At 40.5% G+C, this 18888-nt stretch overlaps 1 protein-coding gene across 1 annotated transcript; it reads right to left on the bottom strand.

Moving 5' to 3' along the window:
• Positions 1–22: 22 nt before the first annotated feature.
• LOC113471394 (YTH domain-containing protein 1) lies at positions 23–15744 on the bottom strand. Its single transcript, XM_026830520.1, has 5 exons — positions 14982–15744; positions 1593–1759; positions 858–1026; positions 147–264; positions 23–80 (listed from the first exon to the last, which is right to left on the bottom strand). The coding sequence occupies exons 1-5, from the start codon at positions 15076–15078 to the stop codon at positions 23–25; spliced, it is 609 nt and encodes a 202-aa protein (XP_026686321.1). The 5' UTR covers positions 15079–15744.
• Between the last annotated feature and the right edge of the window lie 3144 nt (positions 15745–18888).

The following is an 18888-nucleotide window of genomic DNA, read 5'->3' as shown; positions in this document are numbered from 1 at the left end:
ACCATACACCTTGAACATAAATTCAAATCATTAGAATGGAGATGGAAGCGACCTGCAGCATTGGAGGGACATCAACAATGCTGAAATCACGGGTCCATCAAGGGATTAGAAACATGATACAATTTTATAGGCAGAGTGGACCATACACCTTGAAATTCAATTCATTAGAAACATAATAGTTAGAGAAAATGAGAAGCACGTCGCGAGATTCTCGGTACGCCTGGTTCAGCTTCTGCTCGTTCTGGGGCAGAGTGGACCATACACCTTGAACATAAATTCAAATCATTAGAATGGAGATGGAAGCTTTGCGACCTGCAGCATTGGAGGGACATCAACAATGCTGAAATCACGGGTCCATCAAGGGATTAGAAACATGATACAATTTTATAGGCAGAGTGGACCATACACCTTGAAATTTAATTCATTAGAAACATAATAGCTAGAGAAAATGAGAAACACGTTGCGAGATTCTCGGTACGCCTGGTTCAGCTTCTGCTCGTTCTGGGGCAGAGTGGACCGTACACCTAGAAAATCAAATCATTAAAAACATAATAGGGAGAAAGAACCATACACCTTGAGAAAATACCTAAATGCAAATCATTAGAAACATAATACTTAGAGAAGATTAGGAGGACTTTGGCTGACATTTGGTTTTGGCTAGGTACAAAAAATTTCCGAGTGGACGAACTTCGCACTCAAACTTAGCTATTTCTTTAGCAAGGGAAATTCAAGGCTGCTATCTCTCTGTTTACAATCCCAAAGTCAGACTAAGCTGGTATCTTCCCTGTTGAAATTTCCCCAGCCAGACACTTAAAAGCCTATGAAACAAAAACAATAATTCAAGAATTTCCTCTTACCTTGACCCTTAGCAATGTCCACATTCTCCGAATTGTTACTCTTGATGACGAAAAACCTCGCGTCCCGAAACAGATAGTTGATCTTGGTGATATAGTCGTACGTCCGTATGGTGGGCTTTTCTGGTCGGGCCGTCACCTTTTCAGCAGATCTGGCCTTCTTCACTTCAACCTAAGAAATTTACAAGTGTAAGGGTGTGTCCACACATAGTCGACGCCGTCGTTGACCGATGATCGATCGATAACAACTGAGACGTACCTACACTACCCAGACAACATAGATTCACCTCGTCCGACGGTCGATCGACGAGGTCGACTATGTGTGGACACAGCTTAAGGGGTAGATTTCATCAATATTTTTCAGTCCCTAGAGGCCTGTTAAGTTCCATTTTATTTGTATAGGCTTAACAGGGCTGTTAAGCTAACGGCCTGTTGAACTTCATTTGATTTTTAAAGAGGTTTAATAGAGGGAACTGTAAATGCCAAGGTCCAATGGTCCCAAAAGCTAAGAGAGAAGAAAGCCAGCCGTTCCGAGAACGAACCTTATCTGTTGAGGATAAAATTCGGCCAGGGCGGGAATTGAACTCGCGATCTAGCGCTTACAAGGCAGACATGCTACCAACTAAGCTAACTAGGCTGGCTAAATGACTCATATTATGGGACGTCAGTTTAAAATCTGATTGAGGTCCACACTTCTTTCATAAAAAAAGAGACATTAAAAAGAGACCAAATAATTACCGCATGCGAACCAATCTTGGGTTTGACGTCCCCCAGGCGACTTGTGATCTTCACCTTCTCTTCCTTAGCATTGCGATGATTACTCGCAGGTTTTTTGTGTCGCACCGAACGACCCTTGTGATCAACAGACGAAGAGGTCGACACGCTAGAGTCACTGTTATCGTCATCTTAGAATAGCCTAGGTACCTCTATGTTGTATTCGCTGTGTGTAGACTAGAAACCTCTACCATAAAATAATACCCTTAGGGCAGCCATTTCTGAAAGGGAGGTAACATTCGTATCGCTTTAAGGCACATTCTTTTATTACTTTAATACCTCTTCGGAAAGGAAAAAGTTTGATCAGAAAATTTCCGCCCTGGCCGGAACTCGAACCCAGCTCCTCCGGATTGAGAATCAGTGCTCTTACCCACTTGACCACAGCACAGCAATTTTCTATTATTCTATGATTACCTACTGATTGATAAATCCTTTTTTTTTATTATTTTTTTTTTCAAGAGGTTTGACAGAGGGAACTGTAACTGCTATGGTCTTATCGTCCCGAAATCGAAGAAAGAAGGAAGATTTTTTAAAGAGGTTTAACAGAGGGAACTGTAACTGCTATGGTCTTATCGTCCCGAAATCGAAGAGAGAAGGAAGAGAGGGATAGGAGAAAGCCAGCCGTTCCGAGAACGAACATTATCCCATCAGGATAAAATCCGCCCCGGGCGGGAATCGAACCATTTTAAAGAGGTTTGACAGAGGGAACTGTAACTGCTATGGTCTTATCGTCCCGAAATCGAAGAGAGAAGGAAGCCAGGTTAAAGAGGTTTGACAGAGGGAACTGTAACTGCTATGGTCTTATCGTCCCGAAATCGAAGAGAGAAGGAAGCCAGGTTAAAGAGGTTTGACAGAGGGAACTGTAACTGCTATGGTCTTATCGTCCCGAAATCGAAGAGAGAAGGAAGCTTTTTTAAAGAGGTTTAACAGAGGGAACTGTAACTGCTATGGTCTTATCGTCCCGAAATCGAAGAGAGAAGGAAGACGGGATAGGAGAAAGCCAGCCGTTTCGAGAACGAACATTATCCCATCAGGATAAAATCCGTCCCGGGCGGGAATCGAACCCGCGGCCTAGCGCTTACAAGGCAGACGCGCCACCCGAACATTATCCCATCAGGATAAAATCCGCCCCGGGCGGGAATCGAACCCGCGGCCTAGCGCTTACAAGGCAGACGCAGTCCCATCAGGATAAAATCCGCCCCGGGCGGGAATCGAACCCGCGGCCTAGCGCTTACAAGGCAGACGCACTGCCAACTTAGCTAACTAGGCTGGCGAGATTGATAAATTCGTTCATTTATTTATTTTTTCTTTTTTTTTATCTCTAAACCGCCCCTTTTAGAAATTGGTCCCATCTATCCTGTGGTATTAGATATTGTGTTCTTCTAGTGTCCATTGCCCTCCCACCTAATTACTAACTGAAACTCACATGAATGTAATATAAGAAAAATAAACAATGGTTGTTTAGAAACTTCTTTTTTTTTATCTCTAAACCGCCCCTTTTAGAAATTGGTCCCATCTATCCTGTGGTATTAGATATTGTGTTCTTCTAGTGTCCATCGCCCCCCCACCTAATTTCTAACTGAAACTCACATGAATGTAATATAAGAAAAATAAACAATGGTTGTTTAGAAAAGAAATCGTTAAGTAATAAAATAAGAAAAGAAAGCAGTTAGAGTTAATAGAAAGTAATACCTAATCTCATTGCGCTTTAGTTTAGACACCACCCTGTATGTATGTACGTAAATTAATACCCATCCTGTAATCTTATCCCCTGATTCCAAAAAAGTGGTTTTTAGCCCATGGTCTGTACGTTACGTACGTACGTAACGTACGTACGTACGTACGTTACGTACGTACGTACCCATCCTGTAATCTTATTATTTATTAAATAATAAATATTATTATTGATTCTGATAAATACAAGGTTGTTTTTTATTGATTTTTTTAAAATATTTTTCAGGAATCGAACCTTACCCATCCTGTAATCTTATTATTTATTAAATAATAAATATTATTATTGATTCTGATAAATACAAGGTTGTTTTTTATTGATTTTTTTTTAATATTTTCAGGAATCGAACCAATGAATATTGGACCAAATGTGCTTATTTTGTTTGCCTATTCAAATTTGAGTTGCATACTGCTCAAAAGATAAGTTCTGAAATCAACTCTGACCACATTTTAGGAACCGCTTAAATGACCGCATTTTAGGAACCGCTTAAATGACCACATTTTAGGAACCGCTAAAATGACCACATTTTAGGAACCGCTTAAATGACCACATTTTAGGAACCGCTTAAATGACCACATTTTAGGAACCGCTTAAATGACCACATTTTAGGAACCGCTTAAATGACCACATTTTAGGAACCGCTAAAATGACCACATTTAGGAACCGCTTAAATGTCCACATTTTAGGAACCGCTTAAATGACAACATTTTAGGAACCGCTTAAATGACCACATTTTAGGAATCGCTTAAATGACCATATTTTAGGAACCGCTGAAGAACCATATAAAGTCTGAAGTGGCCATAATTTCGGAACCGCTACGGAACATATGGGGGTTAACCTAAATGTCCACATTTTAGGAACCGCTTAAATGACCACATTTTAGGAACCGCTTAAATGACCACATTTTAGGAACCGCTTAAATGACCATATTTTAGGAACCGCTGCAGAACCATATAAAGTCTGAAGTGGCCATAGTTTCGGAACCGCTACGGAACATATGGGGCTTACAAAATTTAGTGCAAACTTCTATTGTGCTGCTGAAAGTGGCCATAGTTTCGGAACCATTTAGTACTGTCTGACTTACGGTTGAGAAGTTGCGGGTTCGATACTTCCCTGTGTCGACAAATTTCCCTTTTATTGCACTCTCTGACTTACAGTTTATAAGTTGCGGGTTCGATACTCCCCTGTGTCAACAAATTTCCCTTTTATTTGTGAACTCTACCAAATAAGCAAGTGAATAGTTAATCCCATGTGATTTTTCACGCGGAATCGAATGGTGCTACTTTTAGCACTCTCTGACTTACAGTTAAGAAGTTGCGGGTTCGATATTCCCCGTTGTCAACAAATTTCCCTTTTATTTGTGAACCGTTAATTCATATGTTTTCAAGCGGTTTCCAAAATATGAGTCAAAAGTGGCCATAGTTTCGGAACCACTTCAAAACATATGGGGCTTAAACAGCAAAATTTAGTGTCAAAACTGAAATAGACCGTAAAATCTGGCAGTTAAGCCCCTTATGTTCCGTAGCGGTTCCGAAACTATGGCCACTTCAGGCTTTTATATGGTTCTGCAGCGGTTCCTAAAATGTGGTCATTTAAGCGGTTCCTAAAATGTGGTCACTTGAGCGGTTCCTAAAATTTCATATGTTTTCAAGCGGTTTCCAAAATATGAGTCAAAAGTGGCCATAGTTTCGGAACCACTTCAAAACATATGGGGCTTAAACAGCTAAATTTAGTGTCAAAACTGAAACAGACCGTAAAATCTGGCAGTTAAGCCCCTTATGTTCCGAAGCGGTTCCGAAACTATGGCCACTTTCAGCAGCACAGAAGAAGTTTGCACTAAACTTTGGGGGTTAAGCCCCATATGTTCCATAGCGGTTCCGAAACTATGGCCACTTCAGACTTTTATATGGTTCTGCAGCGGTTCCTAAAATGTGGTCATTTAAGCGGTTCCTAAAATGTGGTCATTTAAGCGGTTCCTAAAATGTGATCATTTAAGCGGTTCCTAAAATGTGGTCATTTAAGCGGTTCCTAAAATGTGGTCATTTGAGCGGTTCCTAAAATGTGGTCATTTGGTATGCAACTGAGGGGGGGGGGGGGGGTAGCTGCCCCCCCCCCAGATATTTTCAAAAAGCATGCAACCTTGAAGGGGCTACAGAAAAAGTTTAAAAAAATGGCCTGCGGCGCTGAAAATTTTACTTTTGGTGAGACTGGATTTCTCAAAATTGTAGACCAAAATTTTCAAAAATTTCGCCCGCGGCGCTCTAATTTATTTTCCTCATTTTAGCGTTCAGCTATAATTAGGATAAGAAATGTATAGAAAAATATTTGAGAATTAGGTACGTCAAAAATTAACTCGTGACAAGCATGAGGCACATAATATGTCTACCTACTTTTTTGAAAAATTTCGCCTGCGGCGCTGAAAATTTGAAGTTCAATCAGACTGCATATATCTCAAACGTGGTAGCCCAAATTTTAAAAAATTCGCCTGCGCGCCCTAACTCTGTCTGTCTGTCTGTCTGTCTGTCTGTCTGTCTGTCTGTCTGTCTGTCTGTCTGTCTGTCTGTCTGTCTGTCTGTCTGTCTGTCTGTCTGTCTGTCTGTCTGTCTGTCTGTCTGTCTGTCTGTCTGTCTGTCTGTCTGTCTGTCTGTCTGTCTGTCTGTCTGTCTGTCTGTCTGTCTGTCTGTCTGTCTGTCTGTCTGTCTGTCTGTCTGTCTGTCTGTCTGTCTGTCTGTCTGTCTGTCTGTCTGTCTGTCTGTCTGTCTGTCTGTCTGTCTGTCTGTCTGTCTGTCTGTCTGTCTGTCTGTCTGTCTGTCTGTCTGTCTGTCTGTCTGTCTGTCTGTCTGTCTGTCTGTCTGTCTGTCTGTCTGTCTGTCTGTCTGTCTGTCTGTCTGTCTGTCTGTAAACAAAATATCTCGAGAACGGTAAGAGCTAGAGAGTTGAAATTTGGTATGTAGATGTCAAATGTGACAAGGATGCGACACGAAACTTTTGGTTAGGATCGGTGCAACGGTTGGCGGCATTTTACCGCTTTTTGGCGGTTTTTGGTGTAATTTAACAATATCTCGGGAACGGTATGAGCTAGAGACTTGAAATTTGGTATGTAGTTCACAAATGTGACAAAGATGCAACACAAAACGCTTGGTTGAGATGGTTGCTGCGCTTGGCGGTATTTTGACCGCTTTTGGACAGATTTCGACCGTTTTTTGGCGGTTTTCAGCTATAGCGATAAAACGGTTAGAGATATTCTAAAAGTTAGGGTAAAAGAACACTCAAATAAGCATTATTCAATAGGATAAGGAAAGTCGTGTGATGTTCACACCAGATTTTTATATTATTAAATGCTCCTTTTTGGGCGATTAAAAATTCTCCCATTAGTGAAATCTCTCATTAAGGCATTAGTGAAATCCACCACTAATATTAAATGAAGGCTGGATTTTTCTCGTATAAAGAAAAAACTATTCAATTAATTTATTATTTAAACAGGAGTTAAATAGTAAATACCTACTGATCCTACTGTACATAGTTTGATTTCTTCTAATACATTATCTAGGAAGTGAACCATAACAGATATGGTTTTAATTCATTTGAGATCTATATGGATTTAGGACATTTTCTTTACCAAATCTCGGGCCTCTTTTACAGGACCCTTAAAAAATGATTTATTGATAAATTCAATCACATTCATATGTTCTTCGACAGATCAAATACTAATCTAACTAATAATATTCATTTTTGTAATAATCAATACAAAACTAATATTTTTCAGAACAGACTATTTTAAACCTACCTCAACATTTAAATTCAGCCAGTTATAAAATCCATAAATAAGTACACAAAAAACTAGAATAATTATAAGACATAGAAAATATTTACAAAAAAATCAATCCATCTAAAAACTTATTTACAAAGAATCAAGTTTACAGTACAATATAAAAAGTACGAGTACATCCGATGATTGCACAGCAAAATACGTTTACTGATACTGACTTCACAATCAAAATATGCGAGAGCCAGTTAGCTGGGATGGTAGCCTGCCTAGTAAGCGCAAGGTCGTGGGTTCGGTTCAAGAGGCAAATTTTATCCTAAACAGATGAGGTTCTTTCTCGGACCAACTGGCTTTTCCTATCCGGTCCTCTTTCGAATTCGGGACGAAAAGACCTCTCTTGTTACAGTTCCCTCTAACAAACCTCTTTAAAAAAGTCTAAAAAAGTTCTTGGAAACTAGCGCACCTGCTTTATAAGCGCTAGGTCAGGGGTTCGATTCCCGGGCGAAATTTCTCCTAAACTGAATACTGGTCTCAAAAAAAAAAAAAAAAACCGATGTTTTAGTCAAAAAAATATTTTGTTTAACTTTGTCGTGTAAATAGTTTAGATTTAGTAGGTGTTCCCCCTAACCTAACCTGTGTTCCTACAAACTTGTGAAAACTCTGTGAAATCCGTAATCAGTATTGTAAATTGTAAACTTTCCCACTGTAAATTGTAAACTTTTCTAAATGTAAATTGTACTTTTGTTTTTGTAAATTGTATGTACTTTACTTTTGTTAATTCTCTTTCGCTCTTTGCTTGTACAATAGTAATTCTAAAATTTTGTACAACCTAATCTTTGAGTCATTTTGTAACTCTTGTAAGTTGAAATTTCATTGGAGGTACATATTTTATAATTTTTGTATTATTATTTTTTTTTTTTTTTCAACAGTGACGTTTTTGATTTTTGAAGGTTTCTCGAATTCGACACTGGTTCTGTATTCACTTTTCCTCTTTCTCCTCCTCTGATCCTTTTATTATTTTATCATGTTCCTCCCGATAATGCATTTTGAAATTCGATCGATATACGTATGTATTTATTTTATTTTTAAAGGAATTAATTTGTTGGTAAACTATATATTATTTTATTTACCTACCTTTCTCTCGAGTAGGTACTTACCTATCTGATCTAGGTAGACACCTAAAAATAAGTTCCTGGACAGATGGTCACCTGTTCTGACAGAACGCGCTTGACGTCGCTTCAAGTCGCTTAACTCAAGTGTTCTCACCTAAAAATAAGTTCCTGGACAGATGGTCACCTGTTCTGACAGAACGCGCTTGACGTCGCTTCAAGTCGCTTAACTCAAGTGTTCTATCAGTAAATGTATTATCCTATCATTGCAAAGCTGTAAATTTAGTTTGTATCCAAGACTGAAATCTAAATGTTTAATTAACTATTTGTTTTCGTTTAATGCTCTTTTTAAAAACTCTTTTTGTACATAGCTCTAAAATGCCAGCCACAAGTCAAACACGTGTATTACCTACCTAAATTTCCGACTGGGTCGATATTAGCCAAATCCCCTTAAAGCGAATTTGGCTTGTTGACATGTATCTTGTTAAAGGGAATTTGGCTTGGCACAAAAACAAATGTTTAATTAACTATTTGTTTTCGTTTAATGCTCTTTTTAAAAACTCTTTTTGTACATAGCTCTAAAATGCCAGCCACAAGTCAACCACGTGTATTACCTACCTAAATTTCCGACTGGGTCGACGTTAGCCAAATCCCCTTAAAGCGAATTTGGCTTGTTGACATGTATCTTGTTAAAGGGAATTTGGCTTGGCACAAAAATGACTTGTAAATGTTTCTATGTGTTGACAATCTATTGGTTGTTCATGGTAGGGTTTTTCTTTCTCGGACCAACTGGCTTTTCCTATCCGGTCCTCTTTCGAATTCGGGACGAAAAGACCTCTCTTGTTACAGTTCCCTCTAACATACCTCTTTAAAAGAGTCTAAAAAAGTTCTTGGAAACTAGCGCACCTGCTTTATAAGCGCTAGGTCAGGGGTTCGATTCCCGGGCGAAAAAAAAAAACCGATTTTTTTCTCCCTCTTACATTCACCTTCTCTTATACTCTGTCCTCCTCTTATCATCATACTTCCTTCCTCTATCTCTCTCCCGCTCCCTATCATTCTCCCTCCTGGACCTCACCACCTCTCTCTCTTTCTCCGTCCTTCTCCTCATGCTGTCTATAACGCGCCGCAGGCGTTTTTCTTCCTGTTCCGCCTCTTTGTCGGCCCGACAATAGCCGTACTTGTTGACCCGTTCCCGCGGCACGAGGGGCGGCATGATTGGCAACATCGGAGGGGGCGGGGCGCGCGGTCTGGCAACGCTGGAGCCGTTGTAGCTGTTGAACGGGTTGGTCTCCTTGTAGTGGTCCTCGTCCGAGCCGCTAGGAGCGGTAGTGCCTGGGAAATAAGTGGACGTTTGAATGATATACATAAAATCATAAATTACTTAGGTACTTACCTCCGTAGTTTTGACAGACCACGGGGGACCATAAAATCATAAATGCTTTCATTAATAGAAAATCAAAACAAGTAAACAGTATAGCAAGTGATGAGGTACATACTACCGCGTGATATAGCAAGTGATGAGGTACATACTACCGCGGATACCGCGAACAAACCGCGGATACCGAGAACAAACCGCGGATACCGAGAACAAACCGCGGATACCGCGAACAAATCACGGATACCGCAGAGAATAGAATACCATAGAATAGAATATAATATAATAGATTAGAATAGAATAGAGTGAGGCTCTCCCTGCTAACACAGTATCCCGAGTCGAGCTCAGAAACTTGTTCTCATGATCTTCCGTGGAACTGCGAGACGAAATGCGAGCCAATACTGCTCCTCCTAGAAACAGGAACATTGAAGTTAAGTAACGTTGCACGTGATTAGTATCAGGATGGGGAGTATCTGAGCATTTTCTTCTTCTTTTTTAGGTGAGTTTGTGATAAATTTTGCCCGATCAGGCAAGTAGCTTGTCACCGAATGGAGAGTAAACTTCTGTCACTAAAGACCTCTGCAGTTTAAAGGCCCGATCCCACTTGTCGGTCGGGGAAAAAATCGTGTCGTGCTTAGTGTGAACATCATTTTACAGTGCCTACAAGCACATTTTGTGTTGTTCGGAAAAAAATCGTGTCGTGCTTAGTGGGAACCCTCTCATTTAAATTGCATTGCCTGCAGAGCATTCGGAAAAAAATCTCGGATGAAACTCACGACAAGTAGGAACGGGCCTTTACAGAGACGTTCAACCTCCATAATAAAAGGTAAGTGGTATGTACACTCACCTCGAGCGCATGTAGTCGAACAGAGCGGCGGGGTCGGGAGGCACGCCGGAGCCCGGATATCCTGAAACAGAACAGGATGATATGGTTAATTTAACCACCAAAAGGTGCCGGGTTCGATTCTCCTAATGGGGGGAAAAAGGCATTCATATTTTGCTTTCAAATTTATAATTCACTTTTTTTCATCCTGTAGGGCAGGCATGTCAAACTGGCGGCCCGCCTGGTCAAATTGTGCGGCCCGCTGCGAGCCACAAGGGTATAATATTAAATAAAGTAATAATATTTCACAAGGAGACATTTTTTTTTCCTTACTTTAATCTTTGAAACAAAATGAAGTTAAAAAGTACTTCTTGGTAAACGTATCTAATAAAATAATACCTACTTACTAAAAATTTGGAATTAAAATCACTAGCACGCTGGATCTAGTTCAGACGTATCAGACGTACGAGATTTGGAGACTATTTGTATGTTCAAAATAAAATTATCGTGACCCAATAAAATTTCTTAAATTTTTTAAAAAACAAATGAATCCCATCATTTTTTTTTACTAGGGGGGGGAGGGGGGTGAATACCTGCGGCCCGCCAATGTTCAACAAATATCAAAAATGGCCCTCTATACATTTTGAGTTTGACATGCCTGCTGTAGGGGAAATTTTTGTTCGCTAACAGAATTATCTGTTCTAACAAAGTAAACTGCCCCCGAATTGCTTTCTGACACTCTTTTGAGACCTTTTTTTAAGTTCAATAGGTTACTTCTGATATACCTAGTATTTGAAATCCAGACAACAAGCTTATTAGTGCTAGTGCTTTTCGTACCGCTCGCGATCTCGCATGGGACTGAAAAATCCCTTTACTCAAACAGTAGGTAGGCTACTACTAATATTGTGCTCCAATTCCCAAGTTATGACTTAGGTACTTACCTCCGTAGTTTTGACAGACCACGGGGGACCATAAAATCATAAATGCTTTCATTAATAGAAAATCAAAACAAGTAAACAGTATAGCAAGTGATGAGGTACATACTACGGGATGGGCATGCTACGACAAATACCACATGCGTCTAATGTAGCAGTTGTTTCATTGCTACGAAATAAGAATGGCTGTGAAACTTCAGCACTCACCTTCGTTCCAGGAATTGTACAAGTGGAGGGTTGAGGTAAACGGGAGCTCCTTGCGGCTCACCCAGTCGATTTTGAATACCCCGTTCAGCACTTTTCCACTCAGCCCGGGCGGTAGAACCCACTTGACGGGCGATACCCCATGGTCTGCCTCGGAGGCCAGACGGGCGAAGCCGGAAAACTTGCCACTCTCCCGGACCGAGAAAATGAGGAGTACGTTACGCGACTCTCGGTACGCCTGGTTCAGCTTCTGCTCGTTCTGGGGCAGAGTGGACCATACACCTTGAACATAAATTCAAATCATTAGAATGGAGATGGAAGCTTTGCGACCTGCAGCATTGGAGGGACATCAACAATGCTGAAATCACGGGTCCATCAAGGGATTAGAAACATGATACAATTTTATAGGCAGAGTGGACCATACACCTTGAAATTTAATTCATTAGAAACATAATAGCTAGAGAAAATGAGAAACACGTTGCGAGATTCTCGGTACGCCTGGTTCAGCTTCTGCTCGTTCTGGGGCAGAGTGGACCGTACACCTAGAAAATCAAATCATTAAAAACATAATAGGGAGAAAGAACCATACACCTTGAGAAAATACCTAAATGCAAATCATTAGAAACATAATACTTAGAGAAGATTAGGAGGACTTTGGCTGACATTTGGTTTTGGCTAGGTACAAAAAATTTCCGAGTGGACGAACTTCGCACTCAAACTTAGCTATTTCTTTAGCAAGGGAAATTCAAGGCTGCTATCTCTCTGTTTACAATCCCAAAGTCAGACTAAGCTGGTATCTTCCCTGTTGAAATTTCCCCAGCCAGACACTTAAAAGCCTATGAAACAAAAACAATAATTCAAGAATTTCCTCTTACCTTGACCCTTAGCAATGTCCACATTCTCCGAATTGTTACTCTTGATGACGAAAAACCTCGCGTCCCGAAACAGATAGTTGATCTTGGTGATATAGTCGTACGTCCGTATGGTGGGCTTTTCTGGTCGGGCCGTCACCTTTTCAGCAGATCTGGCCTTCTTCACTTCAACCTAAGAAATTTACAAGTGTAAGGGTGTGTCCACACATAGTCGACGCCGTCGTTGACCGATGATCGATCGATAACAACTGAGACGTACCTACACTACCCAGACAACATAGATTCACCTCGTCCGACGGTCGATCGACGAGGTCGACTATGTGAAATATCGGTACCCAATTATTACACCTAGATAAGTTTTATGACTTGACTTGGACTCGAACCACTAACCTCCAGATCCGAAGTCCAACGCGTTAACCACTGGTGCAGTGGTTAACGCGTTAACCACCGTTAACCACTGGTGCTCAGGTTGGTCCTAGCACTCACATATGTGGTCATTTAAGCGGTTCCTAAAATGTGGTCATTTAAGCGGTTCCTAAAATGTGGTCATTTAAGCGGTTCCTAAAATGTGGTCATATGTTCCAAAGCGGTTCCGAAACTATGGCCACTAGGGAGTAATAAAAAATTTAAATTCTCAAATTTGAATCGCATACATCTTAAACTTTCTCCATCGAGTTCCTCACAAAAAAAAAAAATCCCATAGGATTGACTATTTACATGCCTATTGAAAAAAAAGCCAGCCTAGTTAGCTTAGTTGGTAGTGCGTCTGCCTTGTAAGCGCTAGGCCGCGGGTTCGATTCCCGCCCGGGGCGGATTTTATCCTGATGGGATTATGTTCGTTCTCGGAACGGCTGGCTTTCTTCTATCCTGTCTTTCTTCTCTTCGATTTTGGACGATAAGACCTTAGCAGTTACAGTTCCCTCTGACAAACCTCTTAAAAAAAAATAATAAATAAAAATAGTAAAATCCCTTCACACAAGGGAGTATTAAACCCGTAACTTTTCAACTGTAAGTCTAGGTGACCCGGTTGTTTTAAATATACAGGATGTCCCAGATGTAGACAATACGGACACCCTGTCTAAGAAAAACCTGTAATTAAACGACTCTGGAAAGAAAGGGAGACACAAGTCGGGAGGCACGCCGGAGCCCGGATATCCTGAAATAGAACAGGATGATATGGTTAATTTAACCACCAAAAGGTCGCGGGTTCGATTCTCCTAATGGGGGGAAAAAGGCAGTCATATTTTGCTTTCAAATTTATAATTCACTTTTTTTCATCCTGTACGGGAAAATTTTGTTCACTAACAGAATTATCTGTTCTAACAAAGTAAACTGCCCCCGTATTGCTTTCTGACACTCTTTTGAGACCTTTTTTTTTATTTCAATAGGTTACTTCTGATATACCTAGTATTTGAAATCCAGACAACAATCTTATTAGTGCTAGTGCTTTTCATACCGCTCGCAATCTCGCATGGGACTGAAAAGTCCCTTTACTCAGGTAGGCTACTACTAATATTGTGCTCCAATTCCCAAGTTATATTGAGGATAAAATTCCATACCTCGGCTGGGATTGAACCTAAACCCTCCTGTTTACCAGGCGACCGTCTTGACCACTACAACAGCGAGGCAGAGTCGGTGGTCTTGTGATCGGCGTACGAACCACTACAAGTGATTGAACCTAAACCCTCCTGTTTACCAGGCGACCGTCTTGACCACTACAACAGCGAGGCAGAGTCGGTGGTCTTGTGATCGGCGTACTAACCACTACAACAAAAATTAAAACAATAAATAAAACATCATCCCTACCTGGTGGGGGTCTGCCACGTTCTCTATCCCGACTCTCATGATGTCTCGACATCATTTCCATTCGTTCTCGTCTTAGTGACGAGCCAGACTTAAGTGAAGCTCTCCCAGCTAACACCGTATCCCGAGCCGAGCTCAGAAACTTGTTCTCGTGATCTTCCGTGGAACTGCGAGATGAAATGCGAGCCAATACTGCCCCTCCTAGAATAAAACAGCATAGAATAGAATAGAATATACACTCGCGAGGAGGAGGAGGTCCCTGGAGAAGGTTTTCCGAGTGACCTGCCGATGGTTTTTATTTCAAAACGAAACATTTGTTTTCCTTGGATGTGGCCATGGCCAATTGGCCATGAATAGAATAGAATAGAGTGAAGCTCTCCCTGCTAGCACAGTATCCCGAGCCGAGCTCAGAAACTTGTTCTTATGATCTTCCGTGGAACTGCGAGACGAAATGCGAGCCAATACTGCCCCTCCTAGAATAGAGTATGGGACGTCAGTTTAAAATCTGATTGAGGTCCACACTTCTTTCATAAAAAAAGAGACATTAAAAAGAGACCAAATAATTACCGCATGTGAACCAATCTTGGGTTTGACGTCCCCCAGGCGACTTGTGATCTTCACTTTCTCTTCCTTAGCATTGCGATGATTACTCGCAGGCTTTTTGTGTCGCACCGAACGACCCTTGTGATCAACAGACGAAGAGGTCGACACGCTAGAGTCACTGTTATCGTCATCTGAATCTGAAGAGGAGGAGTCACTCGATGAATCATTGTGAAATTTGGGCAGGTCCTTGAGCTTGGGTTTGATGTCTTCCATTTCCACGGCTGCCATTGCTTAGGCGGTTTTGTTTTTGTCTCTTTATTTTAAGATGGCAGTGTCGAAATTTTGTTGTTGTTGTTGTTGTTGTTGTTGTTGTTGTTGTTGTTGTTGTTGTTGTTGTTGTAGTGGTGGTTCCAGCTGTAGCCGAATGGTGATGGCTCAAGTCAGGCTGGTCCCAGTTTTCGACAGGAACGGTGCAGATCTGCAGAATTTTGCCCCAATACTTTCAATCTAGGTAGAAACCTAGTGGTCTGTTTGACAAATTGTCTTTTTGAATGCTCCCTGTTGACTCTGTTGTTTGCCACTCATAAATGCTTATTGGGAATTTCCCATGCTTTTTTTTTTCCAAGATGTTTGACTGAAGGTTGTCTTATTTTTGCATACCCATTTTTTCTCTTATCCTTTCATCTTTCCCTTCACAGCCTTGTCTCCCAGGATAGCTGAGTGACTGTGTTTGCTGTCCTTCTAAACTTATCTCCAAATATTAGAGCCTGCCAGATCCTTGGGACTTGATGAATACACCGGAAAAACAAGAACTGTAAAACAGACCGTTTTCTCATTAAACAATAGCCCGTCCACAATACCTTTTTTATTACTATTGTAATAATAAAGGAAGGACGGGCTAAAAACAACAACATATCTAGAAGAAAAAAAAATAATAACAATAAAAAGATTTCACTTTTTAAAATAAATCTATTTATCCCTTAGTATAATAATAATAATAATAAATCTAGTGGTTTGATGCACACTATGCACAGAGGCCTTCCCAAGAGATGAAAAATAAATATTTTGAAACCCACATTTAAGTAGGTAATGTATGTACCTACTTATCATAAGTAAGTAAATGTTTTCATCAATAGATAATGACTAATAACACTATTTAAATAGGTATCAAAATATAATCACTCTTTCAAGAAATAACTGCCTACGCCCTTGCCAGTAGGTCATTTTCTAAATAGAAAAGCGATGAGGAAAACAAAATAATTGTTCTCACCTGTCTAATATATATCATTATGAATTTATTATTACAGAAGAATAAATATTATTGTCAACAATAATCTAGAATCCAGATTATTAATAGTCCCAGTACTGAGTTGGTGAGTCATTGGTTTCATTACTGGGGGGACTGCGGTTCGAATCCCAGCATCGAAAAAATAATTATTGACTCAGAGATTTGGATGTGGTTAGTGAAAATTTGAAAAAACACTGCTAAAAGGCTCATTGAAATTATTATTATTATTATTATTTACCTACCTACATATTTAGCTATTTATTTTTTCTAAATTCCCTAGGTAGGTAATTGAATAATAAATGAAAATTCTCAAATCTATAGGTTGGTAAACTAACCTTGTGTTTAATTACCACTCCCATGCCAAACTGTAGAAACAATACCCTGTGTCAACTCAACCCGGTACATAACTACAACCTGAAACCTTGAAAGTGCCTGAAATCTTCAAAATTCACTTTTTACAGTAATCTAAAAAGAAGTTGATCTGTCGCTGTCGAGGGCCACAAGTTTGGCCATGCCTCGGGATGAACTAGCGGGATTCCGGAGCGAAGCGACGGAATTCAGCTAGTTACATATAAGCATAACAGTTTACCACTCAGATGTAATTGGAAAATTCCATATTCCCATAGAGTAATCAGAAATTGGAAAGTCCCATATTCCCATAACTACGAATACTCCAGTTCTCAGTGTTTGATAAATAATTATTGGTGCTTTATTTCGACAGAGGCTGCCTTCACACTTCAGATTGACTTCAAAAATTCACAGTCTGTTGATGACTGGCTGTTTGATATACTTAAATTTTAGCTGACTGGCACTAAATCTATCTACACAGATGGACTATGAGTTTTGGCTAATTCCAGTTCCAGTAAGAGTTTGTACTTACCATATGACTACCCTTAGCTTCCTCAATGTAATGTGTTGTGATGATGATTGTCTTGCCGTGATGTGTCATTTCTCGTAGCATGTTCCATATACTGGAAGCAAGAGAAGGAATAATTGAATTTTAAGCATGTTCCATATACATATGTACATGTTCCATATAGCATGCAAAGTATTTTCGATTAGTAGGTATAAATTTTCTCCCTTCCTTTTCGAAGAAAAAATAATATAAGTGCGGTAGAATAGAAATATTATTAAGTAAAAGCATGCTTCAGCTGTTGATAAGGCCAAGTATGAACTCAAATGAAGAACTTCGTTAGATAAGCACCTAAAATTCTATTCCTAAAATCTGCTAATGTGGAAATCACATTCATGGCATGATGTGGAAATCACATATTGTATGAGGTCTTTCTTTGGAGTTCATCAGAAATTTACGTCAGAAAAAAGTACGGCCATGCCTTTTCCACAAGTTTGGCCATGCCTCGGGATGAACTAGCGGGATTCCGGAGCGAAGCGACGGAATTCAGCTAGTTATTAGAATATACACTCGCGAGGAGGTCCCTGGAGAAGGTTTTCCGAGTGACCTGCTGATGGTTTTTATTTCAAAACGAAGTTTTTATTATTATTTTTTTTTCTAGGATGTGGTCATGGATCGAATTAGAGAATAGACATGCCTTTTCCACAAGTTTGGCCATGCCTCGGGATGAACTAGCGGGATTCCGGAGCGAAGCGACGGAATTCAGCTAGTATGTATATATAATCTTCGCTTGAAACCAGTAGGGGTAATGGGGTACAGGCAGGTACTTCTGAAATTCACTTTTTATAGGAAGGAAAGTAATGTAATTTTAGGTACTAATTAATGGAGAGCGAAAAAACACAAAAGAAAAGAGAATAGAATACCATAGAATAGAATATAATATAATAGATTAGAATAGAATAGAGTGAGGCTCTCCCTGCTAACACAGTATCCCGAGCCGAGCTCAGAAACTTGTTCTCATGATCTTCCGTGGAACTGCGAGACGAAATGCGAGCCAATACGTCTCCTCCTAGAAACAGGAACATTGAAGTTAAGCAACGTTGTACGTGATTACTATATAAGGATGGGTGATTATCTGGACTTCTTTTGTGATAAATTTTGCCCGATCAGGCAAGTCGCTTGTCATCGAATGGAGAGTAAACTTCTGTCACTAAAGACCTCTGCAGTTTAAAGGCCCGATCCCACTTGTCGGTCGGGAAAAAATCGTGTCGTGCTTAGTGTGAACATCATTTTACAGTGCCTACAAGCACATTTTGTGTTGTTCGGAAAAAAATCGTGTCGTGCTTAGTGTGAACACTCTCATTTTACAGTGCCTACAAGCACATTTTGTGCTGTTCGGAAAAAAATCGTGTCGTGCTTAGTGGGAACCCTCTTATTTAAATTGCATTGCCTGCAGAGCATCCGGAAAAATCTCGGATGAAACTCACGACAAGTGGGAACGGGCCTTTACAGAGACGTTCAACCTCCATAATAAAAGGTAAGTGGTATGTAAACTCACCTCGTCCCCGGAACGGCAAATTAGACCGCGCGATCAGTCTCACAGGCGCTGGCACTCCTCCAAGGGGCACTCCTCTTACTGCACTCTTCACCAGGGGCTCCCCGGGGCCCGCACTTCCCACTGGCTTCACGTTCTTGGCTGCCTCCTTGCTTTTCCGCAGGATGGGCGTTAGTTCGACGGCCGAGTCTTCGGGGAAGAGACGGCATAGCTGTTCCGCGACGCGGGGTTCGATCTCCTGACCGTCCCGACCAATTTTGACCGGTTTACCTGCCAGGGGGGAGAAGGAGTGAAGCGTATTAGTTATTTTCCCTCTCACATCATTATAGACTTGGACCATTGGACCTTCACAAAGTTATCGAGACATCCATCAAGAAATTTCAAAAGTGTTAAGTACGCGTA

This window comes from Diaphorina citri, unplaced genomic scaffold (assembly GCF_000475195.1).
Source record: "Diaphorina citri unplaced genomic scaffold, Diaci psyllid genome assembly version 1.1 scaffold2374, whole genome shotgun sequence".
Lineage (NCBI taxonomy): Eukaryota > Metazoa > Arthropoda > Insecta > Hemiptera > Psyllidae > Diaphorina > Diaphorina citri.
Note: the sequence above shows the minus strand (reverse complement) of the source record. Positions and strands in the feature narration are given on the sequence as shown.

Bases quoted from the DNA above. Each gene is read 5' to 3' on its own strand.
- LOC113471394 (XM_026830520.1), bottom strand. From the start codon at position 15,078: ATGGCAGCCGTGGAAATGGAAGACATCAAACCCAAGCTCAAGGACCTG. The intron at 1,760-14,981 runs ATGACGATAACA...GGCTATTCTAAG, and splicing joins CTCCTCCTCTTCAGATTCAG to ATGACGATAACAGTGACTCT. The intron at 1,027-1,592 runs GTAATTATTTGG...TAAATTTCTTAG, and splicing joins CCAAGATTGGTTCGCATGCG to GTTGAAGTGAAGAAGGCCAG.